Below are 25,942 nucleotides of genomic sequence, written 5' to 3'. Positions count from 1 at the left end.
TGGTATGCCCAACATAGCATGGCCATGTGATATGACGGTGAGGTTCCTCCCTCCCACAGCCTCCGTTACAGCTCTACTCTACCACAGCAGCATGCAACATTCATGCTCTGATACGCATTAGTCCAGCATGCTTTTTTTCACAGTAAGTAGAGCCCGTGGTTTGAGATCACATAACACTCACACATGTTAAACCACACATGACATTCTGATAGCTTTCAAAGGACGCTTGACCAGCTTGGAGAAAAACATGTGACTTGGGAGTTTCATTGCGAGCGCTTTGAGTTTTCTACAGGGGCTGTACGGTGACAGAGCTATGAGACGCCAAGACAGTGGTTAAATATGTAATGAGGACATCATTCTCAGGTACAGGTGGCTGGCGTGTCCCATATGTCATCTCCCTGGAAGGAGAACAAAACGGTCATCTAAAATAACCACCATGTCCTGTCTCAGCACGGGCTATTTTTACTACTACTCTAAAGGTAGTCCTACAGATGTACGATCTTGATTTGACCCATTTTGCTACAGCAGGAAAATAATCCCTGCAACAGGAAATTTGAATTATTATGTGGATTATAATTCATGGACATTTTTGTAACGGTTGATACATTTTCGTTAGGGAAAATCAGGTCTGAAATTTCAAAGGGGAAATTATAAACTTCAGAAACCTTTTTAATCCTCAAATACACTACAAGTTTAAAATGTCCTGCATTGCAGGAAAGTTCTCCTGCAACAGGGTGATCAAATTAAGATCCTACATCTGTAGTTCTCTCTCTGTCAGTGGAACAAGACTGTATTATGTTTTAATATAGGCACTGATAGGGCTATGCTTGGTGCGTCTCCTAGGGAAAAGAGTTTAACAGAATAAACATGAATGTGTGTTTATAATAGCTCAGAGTATTTGACTTGGGCATAGAAGCTTGAAAATAAATACAAAGAGTCTACTGTACATAATGATTAGAATGGCCAGCATAGTTAGTGCTGATGCTGGGATTTGGGTCAATCATCAATTATGAACACGTTTTACTTGAGCATCCATTTACAGTAAGATTGGAGAGTGCTCTTTAATTACTTGTTACTTTTATTTCTTTTTTTTATTCACATTTTTTTTAACTGAATTGTTGGTTAAGGGCTTGTCAGGAAGCATTTCACTGTAAGGTCTACACCTGTTCTATTCGGCACATGTGACAAATAAAATTTGATTTGAACACCCAGAAAGAGAGAGAAAGGTTTGTATTGAAAGCTATCAGAGTGACATGGCAAAGGCTCCTGGTCTGTAAAGGAAACCCTTTACTCATACAGGTTTAGTGATATGATCCTGGCCTAAGCAGAAGAAAGAGGGGTAGAGAGGAGAGGGGGTTCCCCACCTGGGCACACCTTGTGGCGGTCTGACGGGGGAAAACAGTAAAGGGAAAAAACAAGATAAAGAACACAATTATGGCGTCTTCCCACACATAGAAAATATGACAGGTACAATCTAAACAATACGATATGGGGAATGGAAATAGGCCTATGATGTATGAAATTGAGATGTTTGTCATTTACTGTACTAGTCTGTCAGTGACAGACAGTTGAATGCTATTGTGAAAGTGTGAGGAACTGATCCGACTAGAAAAGGCCCTCGCCAAATGGCAATCTCGGCCATAATGACACTTCTTCAAGGATGACTGGGTTGCAAAATGGCTTTCATTTCTTCAAGGCAACGTTCATAAAAGAGACCCAAAAAATCCGGTTGTGTTTGTCAAAAAGACACTCCTGCCACTTGTTTTGGTGGCACAGGTAAGAGTGTGTTTCTTGTGTACTAGCAGACGTTTCCAACAGACAGAGGACATCTGACAGATGTGGAACGTCTGAAGGGAGATGGAACGGTGACACGTGGTCGTGAGATTCAAGGAAGCAACACTACACAAACAGTGTGTCGATGACACATCACGATGGCGGTACGGTTCATTCACAATGAGTCGGTGGATCACATTGACATGACAGGCAGAATGAGGCCCGGGGCATGCAGGGAGAATAATGTCCATCGATCAACATCAACACGGCTGGCTGTCTGTCAGAGTGGCTAGGAGAGAGTGATAGATACTAGAGGCAGTGCTGTAGACAAACAAAGTGGGGATGGAGGGTGGTACCGTATGGTCACTAAGCAGTCACCAATATAGATACCTTGATGACACCATAACAGTTTAAACACACTCTGAGATTCCATGCAGAGATGTAAAGAGCTCCTCAGCTCTAAAGTGGCGTTCTTTCTTACTACCTTGTATGAGTAGTTGCCACTTAATGAAATGTGTTTGGTGAGTAGGTCCATTTGTAATCAAAACATGAGCTGATATAGAGCAGTAGGGTCCTTCTCATCACAGCAACACATGTATTTGTCTAGTGCGGCCCTGGTGAATATGTAGTCACACTGAGGTGACATTGCCCCCTATAGCGGAGGGGAACATGGAACAGGACAGAGGATCTATGGTCAAGCAGATAAATATGAGAGAAGACAAGTGGACTATGAAAAGATGACGAGAAGAGAGAGAGATGAGTGTGTCCCAGAACAAAACGGGCCTATGGACTGAGCATAGACCCTGTTAGCTCACACAAACAGAGACAGGCAAGATGAGAGAGAGAGAGACAGAGAGAGGGAGAGAAAGATAGAGAGAGAAAGCATTACCCCATGAAGCTCCTTCAAGAGATCCAAGCCACAAGGAAACAGAAAAGGAACTTTGAGTCAACAGCGCACATAACACACACACACACACACACACATTGCACACTTCACATTGTACACTTCAAACACACAGCATGAAATAAAGCATTTTGTGGGGTTAATTAAACGCAATTACAATCCTTACTGCCAAACACCTCAACTATAAGCAAATAAACATGACATTATGCATTCCTATTTTCCCGTTGTGTTGTTATGGAACTAATGGTAGGTTCTGGCAGCAGCAGCAGCAGCAGCAGCATTACCAGATGTACAGGATAATCACCCTCAACCCACGGAGACTCTCTCTCCCGGACTAAACCCACAGAGACTCTCTCTCCCGGACTAAACCCAAATACAAATAATCACAACAATTTGCCCAAAAACTCGTCCCAAAGACTGAGCCCATAATGAATACAATATTGCAGCAGTAAGAGGTAGCAGACATCATCATTCAGGAGGACATATTATATTGTGGTGATACAAGGAATTTGATTCTGAGGAATGTAACCGATGGGAAATGACAGATGAATTACAGCGCACGTAAATTCAACGGAGAAAAGTATTTCTGGGAAAGTGCAGCTTATCAGTTTCTTCTGTCAAATTTGCCTTGTGCAATTATTTTATTTCATGAAATGAGGAACGTTACTAAGAAAATATACAACTTACGAAAATGCAAATGCCACCAGTGCGCCACTGACCACAATGAAGTCCAGAATGTTCCAGAGATCTCTGAAGTAAGAACCAGGATGGAGCAGGAGGCCCAGGTCAACCATCTGGACCAATCAGAGAGCAGGGTTAGATGGCTACAGCACACTGAGGTTGGAGCAACCTCCTATAGTCCACCAATGTATTCAATTAAAGTTCTCTCATTTAGTAATGCATTTCAATAAACACGGCATGTAGCATGAGGACAGTACAACCATAGGAGTAACGGAATGAAAAACAAAGAAATCAATTCTAGACAAATATATCGTGGAAATCTAAGGCAGCTGCCCAAAAAGGATCTGAAAACATGTTATTTTTGTTCAGTCATATAGTAAAAATGTAATTTAATGACACGTGCCTATCCTAGCGCTTACCTTAATCACCATCTCAAATGTGAAAACTCCCGTGAAGACGTAGTCCAGATACTTGAGCACCTGAACAGGAGAGAGTAAGTGCAAGAGGAAAACACAGCCAAGAGGCAATGCAAAAGTAATTATTCCTCTAGCTCATTTGAACAGCTGCCTGATCTTCTCCTCGCTGACGGATATATTTGGATGAACTTGGTTGTCACACCTGTTGTTGTTTTTTAAATGTCTAACTGAGTCAAATCAATTCAAATCTTATTGGTTGTGTACACAGTTATGCAGATGTTATCGCAGGTGCAGTGCAACAGTGCAGCAATATCTAGCAATACAACAACAATACACACAAATCCCCACAATTCTAAGAAAGATATGAAGAAATATCAGAACGAGCAATATCAGAGTACGCAATATTTATATATATGGTGGTATGTATAGACAGTATATGAATAGAAAAGGTGTGTACAGCAGTAGTTTTATAGGATGAGCCTTGTCTAGAATACAGTAATATATATATATATATATATATATACATATATGAAGTGGGAAAACAGTATGTAAACATTATTATAAACTGGGTGGTTCGAGGCCTGAATGCTGATTGGCTGACAGCCGTGGTATATCAGACCGTATACCACAGCCCTTACTGCTCTAATTACATTGATAACCAGTTTATAATAGCAATACGGCACTTCGGGGGTTTGTGATATATGGCCAATTTACCACAGCTAAGGGCTGTGTCAAGGCACTCCGTGTTGCGTCGTGCATAAGAACAGCCCTTAGCCATGGTATATTGGTCATATACCACACCCCCTCGGGCCTTATTGCTAATTATACAATGGGTGAGTCTAATCCTGGATGCTGATGGGTTACCACCGGCTAAATCTATGACGTTGAAATGCCTATTTACTCTGTTCCATCTGACTGCTCAATCCACTGTCTCATCAGCCTAGCCAGGCAATTTATATACAAGATCAACACTGTAAAAAGCATCTAGACATTATCTCCCATTTCTTTTAGACTAGCATTTGGTTTTCAACAGCAGAGTCTACTAGTAATAACCTTGCTGTCTGTCTCTCCAATATTTGCAACATTGTTTCAATATTGAAATTGGATCTCCAGCTGTCCTATGTTAATGAACGTGTCAGGACTCGGGACAAGACAGACAGGATGGCAGCTTTTCTCAGCCAATCGAAATCATGAATCATCATAAAAATATGACAATCATTATTTGAATATATCGGTAACCCGTTGTATAAAAGTGATAATGCCTTCGAAAGCCGGTGTTTCGAGGATATATTGGCACGGTTTGCCGGCCCGAGACGAACACACCCGTGACAATAAATCCTCCTAACACCGGCTTCGAGGACATTATTACTTAATTATAAGTGCTGCATTGGCCATCGGAGACACACCTATGCTTGCTAACGGTTCCATCCATAAGAACATCATGTTTAGATTGCTGTCTGAATCATCTCTTGTATTTATTTATACACGCACATTATTTCCCTTTGCTTCCAGCCTAGTATTTGGTTTGGTACAGCGGGGGTTAATATAAGCCTTGCTGTGTCTGCCTGTCCGACCTGTAGGAAACAATGTTTCACTTTTGAAAATTTGATCTCTGTAGTACCATAGAGTGAACGGTGCCCAGACGAGACCAGACAGCCTTGTCACATCATTATCATGGGACATATCCAAGTAAGTGCCAATAGAAGAAGAAAAAAAAGGTCAAACAAAAAATGCAAATTGACGTGACTGAGTTAGCTGAAGCTGGCTTGGCTAGCAATTGACAAGAAGCCTGCATAGCAACCATTTCGTTTAGAATGGACAACCAGTCCTTTCGCATAGCAACTTTGCAAAAGTAATTAAGGACCGGGACGCGTCTGTAGCAACATGACCAAAAGAACTAACAACCAGATTTCTGTTCGGGACTATATCTTCTGGTGGATGAATGATATTGAATGAATTGACTTATCAAAATAATGTTTGAATTCATCAAAATAATGTTTGAATTCATCAAAATAATGTTTTCATCAAAATATGTAATTCACTGTTATTTTAGTATGTTGGTAAGAGTTTTATAAAAGCAATAAGGCACCCGAGGCAGTGCTGTACCATGAATACATTCACAGGTAAATGGGTTGACGGGCCCTCCACTATCGCTTTGGGCCGAACAACGGCACTTACCTGTGACTGTATTCATGATACAGACCTGCCTCTTGTCCCTTATTGCTTAATTAAAGTGACCAGTGTTCAATGACTCTATGTACATAGGGCAGCAGTCTCTAAGGTGCAGGGTAGAGTACCGGGTGGTAGCCGACTAGTAACAGTGACTAAGTTCGGGGCAGGGTACTGGGCAGAGGCCGGTTAGTGGTGACTATTTAACAGACTGATGGCCTTGAGATAGAAGCTGTTTTTCAATATCTTGGTCCCAGCTCTAATCCACCTGTACTGTCCCCACCTACTAGATGCTAGCGGGGTGAACAGGCCGTGGCTCGGTTGGGCCAATCCACATTTCTGTTGGAAAGGAGCTGTTGCGCCTTCTTCACCACACTGTCTGTGTGGATGGACCATTTCAGGTTGTGTGTGTCTAGCATGTCTTCCTGTGTGTGTGTGTGCGTGTGTGCGTGCGTGTGTGCATGCGTAGACTCACATTGTTGCGCGGAGCGTTGGCCTGGACAGGGTCCTCTGCAGCCAATGCAATGCTACTCATGGATATCACTACCAGGATACACATCTCAAAGTACCGCAGGCTGACAATATAATGACACAGACGCCGCACCCTGGAGAGATAGAGAGAGAGAGAGAGAGAGAGAGAGAGAGAGAGAGAGAGAGAGAGAGAGAGAGAGAGAGAGAGAGAGAGAGAGAGAGATCCTATAGTCCATACACAGCTCACCTGAGAGACTAATGTAGACGCTGTTCCTAGTAATGGCTGGCTGCATATAGACGGGCTATAACAGTGGCTGGCTGGCTGCATATAGACGGGCTATAACAGTGGCTGGCTGGCTGCATATAGATGGGCTATAACAGTGGCTGGCTGGCTGCATATAGACAGGCTATAACAGTGGCTGGCTGGCTGCATATAGACGGGCTATAACAGTGGCTGGCTGGCTGCATATAGACGGGCTATAACAGTGGCTGGCTGGCTGCATATAGACGGGCTATAACAGTGGCTGGCTGGCTGCATATAGACGGGCTATAACAGTGGCTGGCTGGCTGCATATAGACGGGCTATAACAGTGGCTGGCTGGCTGCATATAGACGGGCTATAACAGTGGCTGGCTGGCTGCATATAGACGGGCTATAACAGTGGCTGGCTGGCTGCATATAGACGGGCTATAACAGTGGCTGGCTGGCTGCATATAGACGGGCTATAACAGTGGCTGGCTGGCTGCATATTGACGGGCTATAACAGTGGCTGGCTGGCTGCATATAGACGGGCTATAACATTGGCTGGCTGGCTGGCTGCATATAGACGGGCTATAACATTGGCTGGCTGGCTGCATATAGACGGGCTATAACATTGGCTGGCTGGCTGCATATAGACGGGCTATAACATTGGCTGGCTGGCTGGCTGCATATAGACGGGCTATAACAGTGGCTGGCTGGCTGCATATAGACGGGCTATAACAGTGGCTGGCTGGCTGCATATAGACGGGCTATAACAGTGGCTGGCTGGCTGCATATAGACGGGCTATAACATTGGCTGGCTGGCTGCATATAGACGGGCTATAACAGTGGCTGGCTGCCTGCATATAGACGGGCTATAACAGTGGCTGGCTGGCTGCATATAGACGGGCTATAACAGTGGCTGGCTGGCTGCATATAGACGGGCTATAACAGTGGCTGGCTGGCTGCATATAGACGGGCTATAACAGTGGCTGGCTGGCTGCATATAGACGGGCTATAACAGTGGCTGGCTGGCTGCATATAGACGGGCTATAACATTGGCTGGCTGGCTGCATATAGACGGGCTATAACAGTGGCTGGCTGGCTGCATATAGACGGGCTATAACAGTGGCTGGCTGGCTGCATATAGACGGGCTATAACAGTGGCTGGCTGGCTGCATATAGACGGGCTATAACAGTGGCTGGCTGGCTGCATATTGACGGGCTATAACAGTGGCTGGCTGACTGCATATAGACGGGCTATAACAGTGGCTGGCTGGCTGCATATAGACGGGCTATAACATTGGCTGGCTGGCTGCATATTGACGGGCTATAACATTGGCTGGCTGGCTGCATATAGACGGGCTATAACATTGGCTGGCTGGCTGCATATAGACGGGCTATAACATTGGCTGGCTGGCTGGCTGCATATAGACGGGCTATAACAGTGGCTGGCTGGCTGCATATAGACGGGCTATAACAGTGGCTGGCTGGCTGCATATAGACGGGCTATAACAGTGGCTGGCTGGCTGCATATAGACGGGCTATAACAGTGGCTGGCTGGCTGCATATAGACGGGCTATAACAGTGGCTGGCTGGCTGCATATAGACGGGCTATAACAGTGGCTGGCTGGCTGCATATAGACGGGCTATAACAGTGGCTGGCTGGCTGCATATAGACGGTCTATAACAGTGGCTGGCTGGCTGCATATAGACGGGCTATAACAGTGGCTGGCTGGCTGCATATAGACGGTCTATAACAGTGGCTGGCTGGCTGCATATAGACGGGCTATAACAGTGGCTGGCTGGCTGCATATAGACGGGCTATAACATTGGCTGGCTGGCTGCATATAGACGGGCTATAACAGTGGCTGGCTGCCTGCATATAGACGGGCTATAACAGTGGCTGGCTGGCTGCATATAGACGGGCTATAACAGTGGCTGGCTGGCTGCATATAGACGGGCTATAACAGTGGCTGGCTGGCTGCATATTGACGGGCTATAACATTGGCTGGCTGGCTGCATATAGACGGGCTATAACATTGGCTGGCTGGCTGCATATAGACGGGCTATAACATTGGCTGGCTGGCTGGCTGCATATAGACGGGCTATAACAGTGGCTGGCTGGCTGCATATAGACGGGCTATAACAGTGGCTGGCTGGCTGCATATAGACGGGCTATAACAGTGGCTGGCTGGCTGCATATAGACGGGCTATAACAGTGGCTGGCTGGCTGCATATAGACGGGCTATAACAGTGGCTGGCTGGCTGCATATAGACGGGCTATAACAGTGGCTGGCTGGCTGCATATAGACGGGCTATAACAGTGGCTGGCTGGCTGCATATAGACGGTCTATAACAGTGGCTGGCTGGCTGCATATAGACGGGCTATAACAGTGGCTGGCTGGCTGCATATAGACGGGCTATAACATTGGCTGGCTGGCTGCATATAGACGGGCTATAACAGTGGCTGGCTGCCTGCATATAGACGGGCTATAACAGTGGCTGGCTGGCTGCATATAGACGGGCTATAACAGTGGCTGGCTGGCTGCATATAGACGGGCTATAACAGTGGCTGGCTGGCTGCATATAGACGGGCTATAACAGTGGCTGGCTGGCTGCATATAGACGGGCTATAACAGTGGCTGGCTGGCTGCATATAGACGGGCTATAACATTGGCTGGCTGGCTGCATATAGACGGGCTATAACGGTGGCTGGCTGGCTGCATATAGACGGGCTATAACAGTGGCTGGCTGGCTGCATATAGACGGGCTATAACAGTGGCTGGCTGGCTGCATATAGACGGGCTATAACAGTGGCTGGCTGGCTGCATATTGACGGGCTATAACAGTGGCTGGCTGGCTGCATATAGACGGGCTATAACAGTGGCTGGCTGGCTGCATATAGACGGGCTATAACATTGGCTGGCTGGCTGCATATTGACGGGCTATAACATTGGCTGGCTGGCTGCATATAGACAGGCTATAACATTGGCTGGCTGGCTGCATACGGGCTATAACATTGGCTGGCTGGCTGCATGTAGACGGGCTATAACATTGGCTGGCTGGCTGGCTGCATATAGACGGGCAATAACATTGGCTGGCTGGCTGGCTGCATATAGACGGGCTATAACAGTGGCTGGCTGGCTGCATATAGACGGGCTATAACAGTGGCTGGCTGGCTGCATATAGACGGGCTATAACAGTGGCTGGCTGGCTGCATATAGACGGGCTATAACAGTGGCTGGCTGGCTGCATATAGACGGGCTATAACAGTGGCTGGCTGGCTGCATATAGACGGGCTATAACAGTGGCTGGCTGGCTGCATATAGACGGGCTATAACAGTGGCTGGCTGGCTGCATATAGACGGGCTATAACAGTGGCTGGCTGGCTGCATATAGACGGGCTATAACAGTGGCTGGCTGGCTGCATATAGACGGGCTATAACAGTGGCTGGCTGGCTGCATATAGACGGGCTATAACAGTGGCTGGCTGGCTGCATATAGACGGGCTATAACATTGGCTGGCTGGCTGCATATAGACGGGCTATAACAGTGGCTGGCTGCCTGCATATAGACGGGCTATAACAGTGGCTGGCTGGCTGCATATAGACGGGCTATAACAGTGGCTGGCTGGCTGCATATAGACGGGCTATAACAGTGGCTGGCTGGCTGCATATAGACGGGCTATAACAGTGGCTGGCTGGCTGCATATAGACGGGCTATAACAGTGGCTGGCTGGCTGCATATAGACGGGCTATAACATTGGCTGGCTGGCTGCATATAGACGGGCTATAACAGTGGCTGGCTGGCTGCATATAGACGGGCTATAACAGTGGCTGGCTGGCTGCATATAGACGGGCTATAACAGTGGCTGGCTGGCTGCATATAGACGGGCTATAACAGTGGCTGGCTGGCTGCATATTGACGGGATATAACAGTGGCTGGCTGGCTGCATATAGACGGGCTATAACAGTGGCTGGCTGGCTGCATATAGACGGGCTATAACATTGGCTGGCTGGCTGCATATAGACGGGCTACAACATTGGCTGGCTGGCTGGATATAGACGGGCTATAACATTGGCTGGCTGGCTGGCTGCATATAGACAGGCTATAACATTGGCTGGCTGGCTGCATATTGACGGGCTATAACATTGGCTGGCTGGCTGGCTGCACATAGACGGGCTACAACATTGGCTGGCTGGCTGCATATAGACGGGCTATAACATTGGCTGGCTGGCTGCATATAGACGGGCTATAACATTGGCTGGCTGGCTGGCTGCATATAGACGGGCTATAACATTGGCTGGCTGGCTGGCTGCATATAGACGGGCTATAACATTGGCTGGCTGGCTGGCTGCATATAGACGGGCTATAACATTGGCTGGCTGGCTGGCTGCTGCTTTTATTTTCTATTAATTGATTGTAGGTTTAGGCAAAGTTTACAAGTCATCTACAAAGATGGATATTTGAGTGTGTGGACTTAAAGGAAAGTGCTATTCGATTGCCTTTACGACATATACTGTAACATTTTAACAGCTTCGCTAAAGGAGTTAAAAGTGGGGCCAGATGACAATGTCAACATGCAGGGACTTGCTACATGGAAGGCAGAGTGTTTGTGGCGTGAACGGTGTGAGTTGTGTAGCACAGAGCGGTGTTGTGTAGAGCTGTCCACGCGGGCCACTCACACGTTGGCCTGGCCAAACACAAACATGGAGCTGTAAGGCAGGATGGGTCTGGGTCCACTCTGAGTCCGCTCCTCCAGGGTCTTCTTCTCCTCGTTCATAGGCATGGTCTCACAGTCTATACTATTCACTGCGACACAGACACAAAGGTTTACATACACCTCAGCAACACAAGACACTGAAGTAACATTATTAGAGGGAAAATAGGTTTGCGGTACTGACTGGGGATAAGGGTTAGTGTTAAGGTTGATACTGACTGGGTATAAGGGTAGTCTCCCCGGGTGGGGGGGTGATGGTGACAGGGGGGATGTTGACGGCCGTCTGTCCAGTCCGTCTGACGTTCCTCTGGTTGTCTGAGTCTTCAGGTCCCTCGGTGCCCCACCTCTGATCTCCAGGGTCCTGCTGGGGGCTGATGGCCAGGGAGTCGCCCTCAGACTCCACATATCTGTCCCTGGGAAACAAATACAATTACCATAGATCACAAGTCATTGATCTCTGGTACGAGGTAGACACATCTACTCCTCTAAAATAATGTTGTGTGATATGCTTTCATCAGTACAAAATTATGTATACTATAGATTTGCAGTCATGTAGAAATCATCTGAGAAGTAACAGAGACAGCCAGGAACAGAGCCAGTCTTACCTGTGGCCCCTCCCCTTCTCTCTCTCACTGTGGTCCTCTCCCTCCAGTGTGGACTGGCCCCTTGAGCCGTGGGTCTTGTGTCTCTTCCTCTCCCCATTGGCTCCGTTCTCTCCCCTGGAGCACCTCTCTCCCGAGCGGCCATCTTTGTGGCGTGACCTGCGCTCGCCCTTGCCTCCGCTGTTGACAGTGCCGTTGCCCTCTCTGGCCTGTCTGTGGGAGTGGTGGTGGCGGTGCTCTCTCTCCCCCGTCCCCCCTCCTCCTCCCTCATCCACTAAGGTCTGGTGGTGGTGCCTCCTGCCCCCCTCTCGGCTGCGTGACCGCTCACTCTTCCCCTCCTTGCCCCGGGTGCCGTCTGGGTCCTTGCTACGACTGTGGTGGACATGGTGCCTACCCTCTTTGCCTGGATCGCCATTCTCATTGGCCTCGTCGATGGGTCTCTCCCTGTCCCGGTGGCGGTGGTGCCTGCGTGGCTGGGGGCCGGCCGGGTCCTCAGGGGTATCCGTCTCCTCAGGGGTCCGGGGCTTGTGTTGGCCCATAGGGCCGGGGCCGTCATGGGGTTCCACCACCAGGGGCCGGTCCAGGTGGGTCTTCATGTCAGGGCGGATGTGCAGGGCGGAGGACATACGAAGCCTCTCCTCAGGGTCCAGCTCGCTGTACAGGGCCTCACTGCTGGCCCGCAGGTTATGTCTCCTCAGCTGAGTGGTTCGCTGCTCCCAAACTGACATCATCTTCAGAGACTTCTGCTGCTCCTTACTGCAGGTGGACAGACAGGGCAGTTCACCTTTATTAGGGTACATTGAACCTGTCTTTTACTGCGCGATTGATAAGTATTTAATGTATTTGAAAATAATCATTCTGGAATACATCACACGTCATAACAGATAAACCCCTGCATGCTGAATGACATACAGTATGGAAGTGCAATGGAGGTTTTATCACAGAAAAACAGTCCCTCTCCATTACCACATGTAAAAAGAGAGACTATATGGACAGGCCAAGCATGCTTCAGTTGACTTGCCCTGTCAATGTCTGTAGAGCACTTTGAAATGGTTGAACACATGCTTTGTAAATCAGTAGTCTACCTATGCCATATAGACCACCCGTATACAGATACATCAAACATGACTTCCTTTACTGTGTAGAAAGCAGAATTAACTTTCATACAATACAACGGCATGAAAACGACTACCATGTCTACTCGTGCTAGCATTGTGGGAATGTTCAACCCCAGGACTCCAATCTACCCTCCACTACGTACCCTCCATGTAGTACACTGAGAACAGAGTAAGCTCTAAACTGAGGTATCTGGTTAGGGGTGAATGGAGAGGTGGCAGGGGATTATTTGAGTGAACTTACAGTATAGTGTACGGTACACTATAAGGAGGGAATGATCAAGCTAATGTGGTGGCAAAAGTAAAGAAGCAAGACGAGATGTTTATTCCATCTTGCTTCAATAATGTATACATGAGGATGATGGTCATCACCAGGAAGTTATGTTATGTTATACAAATAGATTGTCATGGCCATCGTACAGTAAGTTAGTTTACCTCAAGTAGTGATGGACTGGGGAGCAGACATAACTCCTACAACACATGAAGGAGCACATTGAAACAAACAAGGGACAGACTAAGAGGCATTAACAGGCTAGGAGACATTGGAAACAATGACACAGGGGAAAACAAGAACTTAGAAAGACTGACAGAGGAGAAACACGGGGCGACAACATAACACAGACACCAAAGGACTTACTTCACTGAGAGTAGAACTGAAAATAAAGAAGACAAATGAACGGCACTACAGACTACCTGCACTACAGAAAGTAGACTTAGTACTTGACTATATCTTAAACAATCCTACCCCCAAGTTACATTATCCTTACCTTCTAGTAATGAGAAAAACTAGTCCCTAATATAAAAGAGGGACATGGTACTTTGCCAAACAAAGGGCCTCTGGCATTTCAGGCAGGGTGTGTGTGTGTGTGCGCTTGTGTTTTGCCTCTCCAGCTGCCTGGCTGTGGCATCTGGTCGTAAGGTACATGGTGGCCTTTACAGAGCTGTTCAAATGGAACTTCTGACTCACTGAGTGCCAGTGACAGTTTCTAGTGGCTTTGCTGTGGGTCGTTAGGACAGGGAGGGAGAGAGTCTCGCAGTCTGCTTGACACAACATGAGCCTGCTGTCAACCCAGCCCAGCCCAACCCAACCCACACAACCCAGCCCTGCCCTGCCAGCCTAGCCCAGCCCAACCCAACCCACACAACCCAGCCCTGCCCTGCCCTGCCAGCCTAGCCCAGCCCAACCCAACCCACACAACCCAGCCCTGCCCTGCCCTGCCAGCCTAGCCCAACCCAACCCACACAACCCAGCCCTGCCCTGCCAGCCTAGCCCAGCCCAACCCAACCCACACAACCCAGCCCTGCCCTGCCCTGCCAGCCTAGCCCAACCCAACCCACACAACCCAGCCCTGCCCTGCCCTGCCAGCCTAGCCCAACCCAACCCACACAACCCAGCCCTGCCCTGCCAGCCTAGCCCAGCCAGCCCAACCCAGCCCAGCTCAATCCAGCCCTGCCCTGCCAGCCTAGCCCAGCCAGCCCAACCCAGCCCAGCTCAACCCAGCCGAGCCAGCCCAGCAGCACAACACAACTGTTCTGCCTGCGGCTATGGAACCCTGACCTGTTCACCGGACGTTCTACCTGTCCCAGACCTGCTATTTTCAACTCTCTAGAGACAGCAGGAGCGGTAGAGATACACTGAATGATCGACTATGAAAAGCCAACTGCCATTTACTCCTGAGGTGCTGACCTGTTGCACCCTCGACAACCACTGTGATTATTATTATTATTTGACCATGCTGATCATCTATGAACATTTGAACATCTTGGCCATGTTCTGTTATAATCTCCACCCGGCACAGCCAGAAGAGGACTGGCCACCCCTCATAGCCTGGTTCCTCTCTAGGTTTCTTCCTAGGTTCTGGCCTTTCTAGGGAGTTTTTCCTAGCCACCGTGCTTCTACACCTGCTTTGCTTGCTGTTTGGGGTTTTAGGCTGGGTTTCTGTACAGCACTTTGAGATATCAGCTGATGTAAGAAGGGCTTTACTTATCGTAAGAGTAGGGGTGTTAACCCCGGTGTCCTGGCTAAATTCCCAATCCGGCCCTCAAACCATTACGGTCACCTAATAATCCCCAGTTTACAATTGGCTCATTCATCCCCCTCCTCTCTCCTGTAACTATTCCCCAGGTCGTTGCTGTAAATGAGAACGTGTTCTCAGTCAACTTACCTGGTGAAAAATAACGGATAGATAAATAAATACATTTGATTTGAACACCGCCCCAGTATACTCTGTCTGCTCAGACTACCTTTGAGTACACTGACATGGTGCAGCGATGAGAGCGAGGGAGATAATCTCAGTCTGAGATGAAGAGGTAAAAATATGAGGGGCTGTAAAGTCATTCTTTAGAGAGGGAGGTCATGAGGAGAGTTCAGTCACTACAACAAGTGCAGATGTACAGTATCAATTACAATGAACACAAAGAGGTGCATACATGTATGTACATACAGAACGAGCATACCAATCTCATAATACCTGTTACTGGAAAAAAGGCTGCCACATTCATCTGCTACAGTTCAACACAGAGGAAAACTCACAATGGTATGGCTCAATGCTCAGGAGAAACAGTTGGGATTCAAAGGGGAGACGGAGGGAGGGGAGGTGAGGTAGCCTGGTGGTGCAGTGTGTTTGTGCTCTAGCACAAACAATAGAAGAATTGTTGTACTGTACATACAGTATAGGACCCAGGCTAGGGAGGAGGAGGAGGGTGATGAGGTATAGTGTAACGGAGAGTAAACACTCACAGTGAATTAACGCTGCAGACGGACGAGCTGCTAGAGAGTGCACCTTGACTTTGCTTTACAAAACTGCACATGCAAAAAAAACAAAAGACGGGGGAGGGAGAACAAAAGAGGGGGAGAGGTCAGGGCCAGAAGGAGGACAGGGCACCCTCTGTCCATCCATCCGCCTGCCTGTCCCTGACTCTCCCACTACACGTCAACTCAATGGGAGTCTCAGTTTGAGACCAACAGAATGAGTTAACAAAGGAATGAGAGTAGCAGCTTTGAGACTTTCAACCTCCAAGACAAATAGCGAAAACAGTCATATTTCGCATTGCAGAGACCAATTTATAGGGGCCATATTTCAAGTCCAATTATACATTACATGTATATTTCCTTTGAGGAAATGCGGAGGAAAAAATTCCCAAAGCCTATATTAATAAGAAGATAGAACAAACCAATGGCTACATTACATTTTTTTTTTTTTAAATAACAAGAGAAAACAGTGCTTTGAAACATTTAAGACAAAACATTTAAAACAATGACAGAATCACATATCCTGCTACCATCGACTATGAATACACTAATTACAGGTGTTATACAGTACATACTGGTGAATGGCAATACAAGGATACGGTGCCCATACAATGACTGAAATGTGCCAAATCTTATGTGGACTATCTATTTCTTTTTCGCTCAATTTACATTTCAGGTTAAGTGCCTGTCCTTCCAAGAGAGATTAGTGGTAAGGGTTCCAACAAAGGCATACACCAGAGGTTCCACTGTCACCAGAACCATGTGTCTGAATGTACAGCGTTGCATGCACAATCTGGGCTCACTGTTGAGGAAATTACCTTGCTGGCATTGCCCTCTCCGCTCCATGTTGGCCTGTGTACAGGATGCTGTGTAGCCTATGTGGGGGTGGGAGCCAGAGTATTAAGGTGTCTCTGAACCTAGTCAAGGTCTTAGCAGGCATTAAGCCTTTTATCAACTGCTTCTCAACACACTTACAACGTTGAGCCCTTCAGTGACTCAAAGAGAGAACACATGATCTATCAAAACACCAGACATTGGGAACAGAAGGGTTAAATCCTATGTAACTCCTCAGAAGAGCACAATCAACTGAAAAAATTGGTTGTCCAGACAGAATAATACAACATAAAGCCACAAACAGCAGATACAATCCCATGTAGACCTACTTGGTGTGGTGTGTCTGGGAGGCAGGGCTGTGGGAGGGGTGTGAGGGAGGGAGGTTTGATCTGTGGGAAGGGGTGTGAGGGAGGGAGGTTTGACCTGTGGGAGGGGGTGTGAGGGAGGGAGGTTTGACCTGTGGGAGGGGGTGTGAGGGAGGGAGGTTTGACCTGTGGGAGGGGGTGTGAGGGAGGGAGATTTGATCTGTGGGAGGGGTGTGAGGGAGGGAGGGAGGTTTGATCTGTGGGAAGGGGTGTGAGGGAGGGAGGTTTGACCTGTGGGAGGGGTGTGAGGGAGGGAGGTTTGATCTGTGGGAAGGGGTGTGAGGGAGGGTGGTTTGACCTGTGGGAGGGGGTGTGAGGGAGGGAGGTTTGACCTGTGGGAGGGGGTGTGAGGAAGGTTTGATCTGTGGGAGGGGGTGTGAGGGAGGGAGGGAGGTAGGATCTGTGGGAGGGGTTGTGAGGGAGGTTTGACCTGTGGGAGGGGGTGTGAGGGAGGGAGGTTTGATCTGTGGGAGGGGAAGTGAGGGAGGTTTGATCTGTGAAAGGGGGTGTGAGGGAGGGAGGTTTGACCTGTGGGAGGGGGTGTGAGGGAGGTTTGCTCTGTGAAAGGGGGTGGGAGGGAGGTTTGATCTGTGAAAGGGGGTGTGAGGGAGGGAAGTTTGATCTGCGGGAGGGGGTGGGAGGGAGGTTAGATCTGTGAAAGGGGGTGTGAGGGAGGGAAGTTTGATCTGAGGGGGGGGTGTGAGGGAGGTTTGATCTGTGGGAGGGCTATGAGAGAGGGAGGGCAGGGGGGGTAGCAAGGGGGAAACTGTATCAAACGCCTGATCATGACTTACGCTGTGATGGAGATGTTTGCGGCTGACATGGGGCTGACCTCCTTGACCTCCTTGGCCTTCTGGAGGGCCATCTTCTTGGTGATGGCCACCTCCTGCTCTTCCTCATCCTGAGGAGCACAAACACAGTGAGGAACGGAGACCACCCAGGGGTGGGTAGGTGGGCCATCAATGGTTCCATGATGATAAGCCCTGCCACAAGCCAACAAAAAAAAGCCTTCACCTCTCTCTGGTGTGGCCGCAAAGATTTAAGCCTCTTCCCCATAGGTGTATTATTATGAATGGTCGCAAATCATACAACCAGTTGGGAGGTTCATTACCTTGAGTTATTGACCAGGACAAACATCAGTCATCCCAGAACAGCCCCAGGTGACAGGGTTAAGGAACCAATAAAGCAAGGCACTATATATCCTAATAGGAATATTCACTGTCATATTCAACAAACATAAATACGGGAATGAAATTCCATGTGGCATTTGATTAGACAGCTGACTTTCGTGATGGATCATCAGGGGAACACGTCTCTCTGTCTCTCTATCCAGGGTTCTCAGGGACTCCAGGGAGGGGAGGTTCCAGTCAGAGAACACAGAGGCTGGAAGCCCTACTGTAGTATGTACTCTACCTTAGTGAGCTCCTGTGCGTTTGCAAGGTTGTCAACAGCGATGGCCAAGAAGACATTGAGGAGAGTGTCTGATCAGTGAGGGGTCAGGAAAGTTCAAACCGTTAATGAGTCGATCAATATTTACATTGGATCTTATACAGTGTGGATATATATATATATTCTTATAGCTTACAAATCAACGCTAAATCATGATACTATCACAGAGCTCTGAAGTCATGATGCTTGACAGTAGTAAAGGTTAATCAATGCAGGTCGATCATCCAGAGAGGATACAGTTTCCAAACAGGGTGAGAACGATGAAGTAGATGGAGGAGAACATTCCCCGGCGCACGCCCCCCTGGGACTCTATCCCATGATACATCACCGCATTCCAGTCCTCTCCTGTCAGAATCTGGGAGACACACAAACACATTGTTACACGGATTTCGCTAATGGCATTACAGTAGTTATAGCATGAAATGATTTTCAAAAGGAAGACAAAAATCCGACTTCATTTAGCCTTTTGTGAACTTCACCTGGAAAACTGTGAGAATGGCTGCTGGAAAGGTGTCAAAGTTTGTTGTTGGCGTCTCCTCGTCAAAATTAAACCTGCAATAGGAAACACAGAACACAGGTTAGAACACAGGTTCACACTCGAGATTTTATAATCCCTCATCACCATGGAAATTGAGAAGACGAGAGGAACCCCACTTAGTCCTAGTTTATTATTGTGTTGCTCCAGCACAATAGGCATAGTACATCTTGCCACTGTCAGAGCCCTAACAGCTCGGTTGGCTCCCGCAAACCTCTCCGTCAAGGCTGATTTCACAACAACTTGTGCTAATCTTGATATTCTGTATTGCTCTGTAACAATCTACAGGGACCTCATTACACCTTCCAACAATGAGAACCGTGCAGAAAGCAAACGAAGTGTGTCCTCTCTCTGCTTGCTGAAATCCGTTGGCGCATAGACGGATATTCATTAGTACAGCTCTCATTAGTTCCCCAACTAGAGAAAAGACAATGCAGGTCTGCAGAAAACCCTCCACTCTACTGTGAGGTAAAAAGACGTGCGTCTGTACAAACGAATCATCATAATATACAAAATACAACAGATCAATACAATATTATACAATAGATAAAACAAGTGACTTACTGTATAGTGTACATCTAATATTGTATCTATCCCACTAAATGTGTTTATTTTATTTTGACTAGGACAGGCATAATGTTGAATATGAATTATATTCAAAGAGTGAATAATGATCCATGCACCTGGATGGGACACATCAGCTCAAGTGGATTTGGCTAGCATACATTTCCTGGTCCGCTTGAAGTGGGCAGGCTTTGGCTAGATCTGGCTGGGTGAAGCAGCTTCACAACCACTAGTCCTTAATCTATCTCTGACTGAACACTGCACTGAAAGGACCTGAACAACACACAGCCTGACTGAACACTACACTGGAAGACCATGGACAGCACACAGCCTGACTGAACACTACACTGGAAGACCATGGACAGCACACAGCCTGACTGAACACTGCACTGAAAGGACCTGAACAACACACAGTCTGACTGAACACTGCACTGGAAGACCATGGACAGCACACAGCCTGACTGAACACTACACTGGAAGAGCCTGAACAACACACAGACTGACTGAACACTGCACTGAAAGACCATGGACAGCACACAGCCTGACTGAACACTACACTGAAAGACCATGGACAACACTCAGCCTGACTGAACACTACACTGGAAGACCATGTACAGCACACAGCCTGACTGAACACTACACTGAAAGACCATGGACAGCACACAGCCTGACTGAACACTACACTGAAAGACCATGGACAGCACACAGCCTGACTGAACACTACACTGAAAGACCATGGACAGCACACAGCCTGACTGAACACTACACTGGAAGAGCATGGACAGCACACAGCCTGACTGAACACTACACTGAAAGACCATGGACAGCACACAGCCTGACTGAACACTACACTGAAAGACCATGGACAGCACACAGCCTGACTGAACACTACACTGGAAGACCATGGACAGCACACAGCCTGACTGAACACTACACTGAAAGACCATGGACAGCACACAGCCTGACTGAACACTACACTGGAAGACCATGGACAACACTCAGCCTGACTGAACACTACACTGGAAGACCATGGACAGCACACAGCCTGACTGAACACTACACTGGAAGACCATGGACAACACTCAGCCTGACTGAACACTACACTGAAAGACCATGGACAGCACACAGCCTGACTGAACACTACACTGAAAGACCATGGACAGCACACAGCCTGACTGAACACTACACTGGAAGACCATGGACAGCACACAGCCTGACTGAACACTACACTGAAAGAGCATGGACAGCACACAGCCTGACTGAACACTACACTGAAAGACCATGGACAGCACACAGCCTGACTGAACACTACACTGAAAGACCATGGACAGCACACAGCCTGACTGAACACTACACTGAAAGACCATGGACAGCACACAGCCTGACTGAACACTACACTGAAAGAGCATGGACAGCACACAGCCTGACTGAACACTACACTGAAAGACCATGGACAGCACACAGCCTGACTGAACACTACACTGAAAGACCATGGACAGCACACAGCCTGACTGAACACTACACTGAAAGACCATGGACAGCACACAGCCTGACTGAACACTACACTGAAAGACCATGGACAGCACACAGCCTGACTGAACACTACACTGAAAGACCATGGACAGCACACAGCCTGACTGAACACTACACTGGAAGAGCCTGAACAACACAGAGATCCTGCTTCCATTATGTCAGGGAGTGATTGTACTGTAGTTCATACTCCCAGGCTGGGCATTTCAAGGCCTGCCAAGTGTCATTTCTCTTTGGATCAACTGCATGCATCTATTGTTCATAATGTCCTCTCTGCCTGCCACTTGTGCATTTAGATCACATGACTGGAGTGTTTCTGCATTTATCTGGATTATTAACTACACAGAGACCTTCTACTCTGTTGAGCAACACAGAGACCTTCTACTCTGTTGAGCAACACAGAGACCTTCTACTCTGTTGAGCAACACAGAGACCTTCTACTCTGTTGAGCAACACAGAGACCTTCTACTCTGTTGAGCAACACAGAGACCTTCTACTCTGTTGAGCAACACAGAGACCTTCTACTCTGTTGAGCAACACAGAGACCTTCTACTCTGTTGAGCAACACAGAGACCTTCTACTCTGTTGAGCAACACAGAGACCATCTGGTCCATTGAACTACACAGAAACCTTCTACTCCATTGAACTACACAGAGACCATCTACTCCGTTGAACAACACAGAGGCCACCTGCTCCGTTGAACAACACAGAGAGCATCTACTCTGTTTCTAAGTGGGCTCAATAATTCCAAGAGTGGAGGTATGAAAACCTCTCCTTTCCATACTGTTACTCTCTCCTCTTCATACTACTAGAGCAACAACGTACTGTAGTAAAAACAACGTACATCTATATTATATCACAGGCTAAATGGTAATGCTAACAACAATGGAACTGGCTAATGTTGAGTATCACCATGTATCACCAGTATCACTCAACATTAGTCAGTTCCATTGTTGTTAGCATTACCATTTAGCTTGTGATATAATATAGATGTACGTTGTTTTTACTACAGTACGTTGTTGCTCTAGTAGTATGGACCCATGAATAATACAGTACAGTGTGTGTACTGGACAGGAACTGTTACTGTTACTGTGAGAGGCAATAAGGGTGGACTCACAGTCCCCCAAAGAGCTGCATGCCCAGTAGGGCGAACACCACGATGAAGAGGAAGAGGAGGAACAGCAGGCTGATGATGGACTTCATGGAGTTGAGTAGAGAGACCACCAGGTTCCTCAGAGAGTTCCAATACCTACAGCAGGGGGATGAAGAGGAGGAATGAGAAGGTGATAGTGGTATATCATCGAGTCATGTACAGGTGATCATGTCGTGTTTTGGATCAGGGTATAACGGATCGCTCACTTAGTGACTTTGAAAATCCTGAGCAGACGGAGAGCTCTCAGGACGCTGATGCCGAAGGAGGCCCCAGGTTTCACAACTGCCCAGATCACCTCAAAAATACTGCCTATAATCACCTGGGAGGAGAGTACATTGAATTACAACAAAATGTGCGTTCTCTCTAATGTAATGCAATGCAATGTCATTCTCTACTATTAAACATTTCAGAAGTGCAGGTTTGATTGGATCGCAGTCTCACTTACTCCGAAATCAAAACAGTTGAAAGACGAATGGAAGTAGCTCATGGGTCCTAGTCCATACATTTTCATGGACATCTCAGTCAGAAACAAGCCCAGGAATACAAACTCTGCCAAATCTGCAAGGGAGATGGAATAACACACAGATCAATTCACTGAGTCAAATATGACCGCCCTGATGTCTGACGTGAAGGCCCTGTTTCAATACAACTAACACAGTGTAGATGGTTTCATTGTACAAACAGCAAATAAATAGAACGATACGTCCTGTTGGTGATGGTAGGAAAACAAATGGAACAGTATTCCCTCCCACGCAGGTCGGACGTTGGGCAGGACTTACACAGTGCATATGTGAGCCACTCAGGCTGGTCGTAATGGACGATGGCCACACACAGTGTGTTGAGGCCCACCAGACACAGCACTGTCCAGTAGAAGCTCTGAGCCTTGACCAGGTGTCTGATGGTGAAGCGGAGCCGCTTCTCTTTCCTCCGGAAGTAGGAGGCACTGCCGTTCTTGCTGCTCTTCAGGCTGGCCCGGGCGAACGGAGACCCTGGAGGAACAGTGGCGGGAACAGCACACAAACTGGAGATAAAGTCACACAGTCATCAATTCTGTAGAACTCAATGAAATCATTTTGATGTAACTGTAGCACTATGGCTCAATCAAACCACAGCATAGCATGTCACACACAGCAACCTGTATGTGAAGTAGAGGGCATTTGTAATATGACAGTTAGCAGATTTGCCTTTACATTTCTCTTTAATAATGCTGCATCATATTGTTCAGTATCTTCTCAGTGTCCTGGCTAGTTCATCCATAGAGAACTGTGTGCACTGCCCTCCTCCTTTCTCCCCTGCCTCCACCTCCCAGCCCCTGGACCATAATAAACCATCTGTAACTTAAATTAAACAAAAATTTGAGGCTGGACCAAAAAAAGAAAAGTGAAAAATGGTTCTATTAGCATCTCGTTAGTGGCCCAGGAGGAGAGGGAGAATCATCATTTCCTGGGCTATATTCATCTCCAAATGTAACTCGGGTGTGGAGCCTCATAAACTGAGCACCAAGTCAGGCTTGCCTTTTTCCCCTCTCTCTTTTTCCCTTTCTCCCTCCATCTCCCTCTCCTTCTCCCTGTCATATATTTTTTATATGGGATTCTAATACTGAGCCAAACCACCTACTCCCCTTTAATTACTGTACAGTGATGCAGATCTAATTGAGGAGTATTAATAATCACTTATGCAAGGGGGACTGAGGAGTTCAAACAGATAGTTAGCTATCTGAAAAAAAGCAGGGAACAGTTGGAGATTATTTTATTATTACTTTATCATTTTTTTAATAAGAGGCTATTGCAATGCTTCTGTCATTAGTCATTCTTAAAGGGCAGTTGTCTAACAGAATAGATACAACCAGGAATTCTTTATGTCACATACTGGGAAGTATAGCAATTTGAGTTACTTATTGCATTATAAATGTCACGTTCCTGACCTGTTTTCTCTTATTTTTGTATGTGTTTAGTTGGTCAGGGCGTGAGTTGGGGTGGGCATTATATGTTATGTGTTTCTATGTTGGTTAATGGGTTGCCTGATATGGTTCTCAATTAGAGGCAGGTGTTTTACGTTTCCTCTGATTGAGAACCATATTAAGGTAGGTTGTTTCACATTGTTTGTTGTGGGTGGTTGTCTCCTGTGTCTGTATGTTTACCACACGGGACTGTTTCGTTTTGTCGTTCGTTTATGTAGTCTGTTCCTGTTCGTGCTTTCTTCGTGTCTATGTAAGTGCTCAAGTTCAGGTCTGTCTACGTCGTTTTGTTGTTTTGTAATTTATCAAGTGTTCTTCGTGTTTTTTCGCTTCTGTTAATAAATCATTATGTCTACCTTCACCGCTGAATTTTGGTCCGACCCTTACTCCTCCTCCTCATCCGAGGAGGAGGAATTAGACGATCGTTACAATAAAGGCTAGTATTTAACCCAAATTGATACACATTGTAGGAAATAGGCCCAATACCACCACAATCTAATTAAAAGACAAACAAAATGATTCAATATGCAACATCATTAAATTGAAGCACAGTCTAAGAGAAAGATTGTTCCAGGCCTGCAGTTGAGACAGAATTTGGTGACATCAGACAGCTAGTAGAGGTAGAACCAATATATAATATACATTTAAATAATTTATTAAGGTGTCTTTAATAGAATAAATGTGTCGAAAAACAAATGTAGACATTATGAGAGCTTGGGACCATAAGGTTCTAGCTGCATTTTAGTCAAATGTAGTTATTGACTGAGCCTTGTTCTTTCCATGTCCTCTGTATGTAGTACTCTAAATATCCCCAATTCATGTTGCTAAGTTCAAACGAATACAAGATAAAAATTGATGACACCATTCAGACCAATTACATTTCGGAACTTTAAAGCTAATTATCTCAGAATCATCTTTTTTGCAGGTACAACCTTATTGTCCCAAGCTCTCCATTAATACATGCATTTCTAGAGCTTCCAAAATAGTTTTACAATGGTGGGGGTGCCAAGATGGCCGGCGCGGTGGCTTCAAAACAGTGCCCTGCATCAGTCATCTAGTGTATAGAAATCATTGGGTAGAACAGAATACAGCAGTGAGCAGTGTGAAAGCTGACACGTTGATCAAGAGGTCCGAGTCACGGGCGTTGGCCTTACCAACAGATGAGATGTCAGTGAAGTGGTCCTCGCCCTCCTCAGCATTGATCAGGTCATTCTTGCTCTTCTTTGCTCTTTTCAACACTGAACACACATTAGAACAATACTTTAGGGTTAGTACCACACCAGATTTCTTTGGGAAAAGTATCTTAGTGTAGTTTGTTCGAGGGAGATAATGTATACACAGTATGTGTGTTTGATGGATATGACATCAGCTCTCAGGGCATTAATACAGGACTTCCATCAGGCAATGTACTTCCTTTTGAAAAAGCAGCACACAACTTGAGCCCTTCACATTTATGATAGCTTGTGAAACACTGTTACTACAAGCATCTCAGGGGAGGCCTCTCAGGTGTTGTTAGCTCAACAGACCATTCAAACTCGACTGGCAACACAGTTTCCTCAAACACACTCTCCCAGCCAGGCTCTCTCTGAACTGTGGCCCTGTGCACTTCTCTCCCATTGTAATACAATTTACATGTGGCCCCAACACCCATAATTACTGTGGGTTCACACTTGGGCTTTGATTATTTCTGTGTTGTGCTAACAAGGCCT

The 25,942-nt window shown here is 46.9% G+C and overlaps 1 protein-coding gene across 1 annotated transcript in view; it reads right to left on the bottom strand.

The window, feature by feature from the left end:
• LOC139545645 (voltage-dependent N-type calcium channel subunit alpha-1B-like) overlaps positions 1-25,942 on the bottom strand; it is a 141,190-nt gene that overhangs the window by 35,760 nt on the left and 79,488 nt on the right. Inside the window, exons 10-29 of the mRNA XM_071353624.1 lie at positions 25,388-25,471; positions 23,056-23,265; positions 22,722-22,834; positions 22,483-22,595; positions 22,241-22,372; positions 18,974-19,046; positions 18,732-18,849; positions 18,459-18,526; positions 17,840-17,946; positions 16,665-16,721; positions 15,835-15,897; positions 13,530-13,565; positions 11,983-12,735; positions 11,597-11,790; positions 11,343-11,469; positions 6,419-6,548; positions 3,778-3,837; positions 3,365-3,471; positions 2,663-2,674; positions 1,365-1,385 (exon numbers count right to left, since the gene is read on the bottom strand). Of these exons, the coding sequence (XP_071209725.1) occupies positions 1,365-1,385; positions 2,663-2,674; positions 3,365-3,471; positions 3,778-3,837; positions 6,419-6,548; positions 11,343-11,469; positions 11,597-11,790; positions 11,983-12,735; positions 13,530-13,565; positions 15,835-15,897; positions 16,665-16,721; positions 17,840-17,946; positions 18,459-18,526; positions 18,732-18,849; positions 18,974-19,046; positions 22,241-22,372; positions 22,483-22,595; positions 22,722-22,834; positions 23,056-23,265; positions 25,388-25,471 (2,578 nt within the window). The remainder of the gene's footprint in view (positions 1-1,364; positions 1,386-2,662; positions 2,675-3,364; positions 3,472-3,777; positions 3,838-6,418; positions 6,549-11,342; positions 11,470-11,596; positions 11,791-11,982; positions 12,736-13,529; positions 13,566-15,834; positions 15,898-16,664; positions 16,722-17,839; positions 17,947-18,458; positions 18,527-18,731; positions 18,850-18,973; positions 19,047-22,240; positions 22,373-22,482; positions 22,596-22,721; positions 22,835-23,055; positions 23,266-25,387; positions 25,472-25,942) is intronic.

Source organism: Salvelinus alpinus, chromosome 19, assembly GCF_045679555.1.
Source record: "Salvelinus alpinus chromosome 19, SLU_Salpinus.1, whole genome shotgun sequence".
NCBI classification, from domain to species: Eukaryota; Metazoa; Chordata; class Actinopteri; order Salmoniformes; family Salmonidae; genus Salvelinus; species Salvelinus alpinus.
Note: the sequence above shows the minus strand (reverse complement) of the source record. Positions and strands in the feature narration are given on the sequence as shown.